Here is a 3,353-nt window from a genome sequence, read left to right on the forward strand (position 1 = left end):
GCTGCCATTGCCGGTGAAAAGCAGTTGACGATCGTATTGGACGATCCCACCGGAAACAGCTATGTGCAGTCGCTGAACGACGATGGCACTCCGGACGAAGCACTCAGGATAATTCGCTATCATCGGTCGTTCGAACAGAACGAAGAACTTGGCCTGAATGACATGAAAACGGAAAACTATGGCGAGGAAGGCCTTCTGAAGGAGAATCGAATCGGTGATAGTTAGTCAGGAATATTATGGAAATAAAAACTGCACTACTTCGCCAAGTAGAAATGGATTTATTGTACACTTTCTCTTACGAACCGCAAAACTACTTCTCCGCTAGACCGGGCCCCTGTTGGTTTGCGTTTTCCGCTTCCTCTCGTATAACCGTTTCACCGTCGAGCTTTCTCAGCGACAACAACCGCTTGCTGGCCTCCGCCCGCCAGATGCTTTCCTCCATTGACTCCACGAGAGGGTTGCCCGCGAACAGCAAGTCTTCCAGCATCGGCAAATCGGCCAACCGGTTAAACTCAACCCAATCCTTGACCAGATTGTTGCTCATGTACAGCACCTTCAACCGTTTCAGCACACTAATGCCTTTCAACTTCTCAACCAGATTGTAGCTGATCCAGAGTTCTTCCAGCGTGTCGCTTACACCCTCAAGGCCCGATATGGCTTTAATGTAGTTCCGGCCAAGTGAGAGGATGCGCAGATTTTTCATTCCACTCAACCCGTAGATCTTGTCGATCATGTTCGTTGAGAGTGATAGCTTCCTGCGAAGTATACGAATGGATTTCAACCGTCGGGCGCGTAATTACGAAATCGGCACTTTTGATGCTCACTGGCAAGCGACGAGTGTGGAGAAGGTAGTGTCCATCTTTTCTATCGGTGGCCACTGAAAGCAGAGGTCGATTTCTTTCTCATCGCACGAGTTGGTTTTCGTGCGATCCTCCATTCTTTTCAAAGCCTCCTTGATGGTGGTCGCTTTCGCCATAGTACCCATTTTGGAATGATATATAAGGATGAGTTATTGAAACAAATAAGTCTTTTCACAAAATGCTCAAAAGCACACAGACGGAGCGTAACACGTTTTTAGCGATTTGCACAAGTAAACAATTGCAGTTGCCATGGTGGCGATAACGGCGCCTTTCCGTGGTGTCCAAAAACTGAAATTCGTTGGTCAGATTCACGACCACCGCACGATCCATGCGGCGAATCGGAAACGCCAACTCCGACCATCGTTGGCACACCGGGACGTCTTCTTCTATCTTCTCCTATCTTCTATTTATATAAAAATGGATGTTTGTTACCCGTCTGTACCGCATTTTCTCCAAAACTACTAAACCAATCCGTGTGCAATTTTTGCACAGCGTAGTTTTGTGACACCGGATTGTGAATAGGAAAGTTTGACTCTTCCACACCTCCGCGGGGGGCTCCCAAAGGGAAGCCGGGAATCCAAACGAATACGTCACCTGGAAGTCCTTTCAAACGGCAGATAATCGAGAAATGAGGATGAAATGAGACGTGGCGACGCACGCCGGGAACATCTAGTTTGCTATATAATTATGAGCGGAGGATTCCGTTCATGTGTTTATTCCTTCAATGTACAGAATAGACTGGCTTAATCTAGTTTCCCTATGCTTAACTGACCCTAACTTGTTCCATAACTAGCGAAGGTGCATGTTAGGTCGGTCGGGTATCGGCACCTTGGCTACGATGTGTCGTATCTGTCTGCGATGCATCCTGTCGGTCGAGGCGGATAGGCACGGGTACCTGGAACTGCGAAGCGTGCGGGATGTGGCTGCTCGGACGAGTCTTCGACATCAAGGCACTCGAAAATGGTCCCCAGCATCAATCAAAAAGCATTTGTTACTCAGCTTGTTACAATGGCTTAAAATTTTAAATCACTTACCTAATCGGGCAAATCGTTGATGTTCATCTTTTCGATGGCAATGATAGCAATCTTAGGGACCACTGACCTGAGTAGTCAAAAAGTGAGGTGATACAAATAAAGTACAAGAAACCTGCACAACGTTCCGTGTGTTCTTTTGAGGTGATAATACATCAAGCCTGCACAACGACCTCAGGACAACGTTCACTGTGACCTGCAATTCGTGGACATCTCTCCCGAATAGACTACGATGTTCTCGTAACAGGAAGCGCCAAACCGGATCAACCCAACGCTCGAGCCGATGCTCGAGTCATCGGAAACAGCATGAGATTTAACATCGACGCAACATTTCTGTTGGTAGCGTAAGTTACCCTTATTTTTAAGTGAAAGAAATTAGTGACATAAGGAAATTAAAGACCGCCTAACAAATCGCGAAAATAGAAAAAATCAAGTGAAGAGATAAATCAGAGGTCAGAAAAAGAGATAAATCAGAGAAAAATTGAAGTGAATATCGATAGGCAGTGTATCGAGTGTATGATAACCGGTAGGAAAACCAAACGGTACCAAATTTTTGATCATAACAGAACGATAACTCCATCTGGTCCTTCTACCATTACGACGAGTTTGTTCGGATAGGAAAAGTTCAGGACTATGTTACCGTGAATACGTGAATTACCAACATTCGAAGGTAACGCGAATGCCGTTTAACTCCGCCAGATGGGAGAGAATAGCTGCAGCCCTACGAGAACGGAGAACCCCAAAGGTGTTGTATAGCATCTTAAGCTACTTCGAAGATCGCCACCTCGTCTATGATACCAATAAGGGCATCATGGAGACAGAGGTGACTGCCGGGGTCCCGCAGGGTTCCATCCTGGGACCAACGCTATGTATGACGATCTGCTAAGAGAGCCTCTCCGCCATGGAATAGGGATTGTAGGCTATGCAGATGATGTCGTGCTGACGATTCATGTGCCAACCAAATTGAAGGCGGCAGAGACGGCACAAGAAGCCGTGAACATCGTTGAACAATGGCTAAAAAGCAGAACGCTTCAACTAGCCTACTCCAAAACGGAGGTAATAGCGTGCAGCACGCTGAGAGACAATCATGCAAAGGTTCATATAACCATGCCGAAACTAGAACAGGTGGCATCAGGGAGGAACCTTAAATACCTAGGAGTGATAATTAACGACAAAGGCTCTTGGCCAGCAAAGTCAGCAGAGCAATAATGGGATTGCTACATAACCACAGAAGGCCAACGGCAAGCAAAAGAAGAATTCTTGCTGGAGTAGCAGACTCAATTTTAAGATACGGTGCACCCGCCTGGGGAGAAGAAGCGGCCACCGGGCGATTGACAAGCAAAGGTAGGGCAGGGCAAGATCACCTGTACTTCCGAAAGCCGATCAACCAGTTGAATCGGACCTTTGCAATAAAGATAGCAGCAGCATTTAACACTACCAGTGGAATAGTAGCATGTGTCCT

General features: G+C 46.8%; 1 protein-coding gene across 1 annotated transcript; it reads right to left on the reverse strand.

Annotated features, from left to right (window-relative positions):
• Positions 1–310: 310 nt before the first annotated feature.
• LOC128276747 (dynein axonemal light chain 1-like) lies at positions 311–985 on the reverse strand. The gene is made up of 2 exons (XM_053015207.1): positions 825–985; positions 311–755 (listed from the first exon to the last, which is right to left on the reverse strand). Exons 1-2 carry the CDS (start codon positions 983–985, stop codon positions 311–313), a joined length of 606 nt encoding a protein of 201 aa, XP_052871167.1.
• Between the last annotated feature and the right edge of the window lie 2,368 nt (positions 986–3,353).

Source organism: Anopheles cruzii, unplaced genomic scaffold (genome assembly GCF_943734635.1).
Source record: "Anopheles cruzii unplaced genomic scaffold, idAnoCruzAS_RS32_06 scaffold02327_ctg1, whole genome shotgun sequence".
Lineage (NCBI taxonomy): Eukaryota > Metazoa > Arthropoda > Insecta > Diptera > Culicidae > Anopheles > Anopheles cruzii.

Bases quoted from the DNA above. Each gene is read 5' to 3' on its own strand.
- LOC128276747 (XM_053015207.1), bottom strand. From the start codon at position 985: ATGGGTACTATGGCGAAAGCGACCACCATCAAGGAGGCTTTGAAAAGA. The intron at 756-824 runs GTGAGCATCAAA...TATACTTCGCAG, and splicing joins TCCACACTCGTCGCTTGCCA to GAAGCTATCACTCTCAACGA.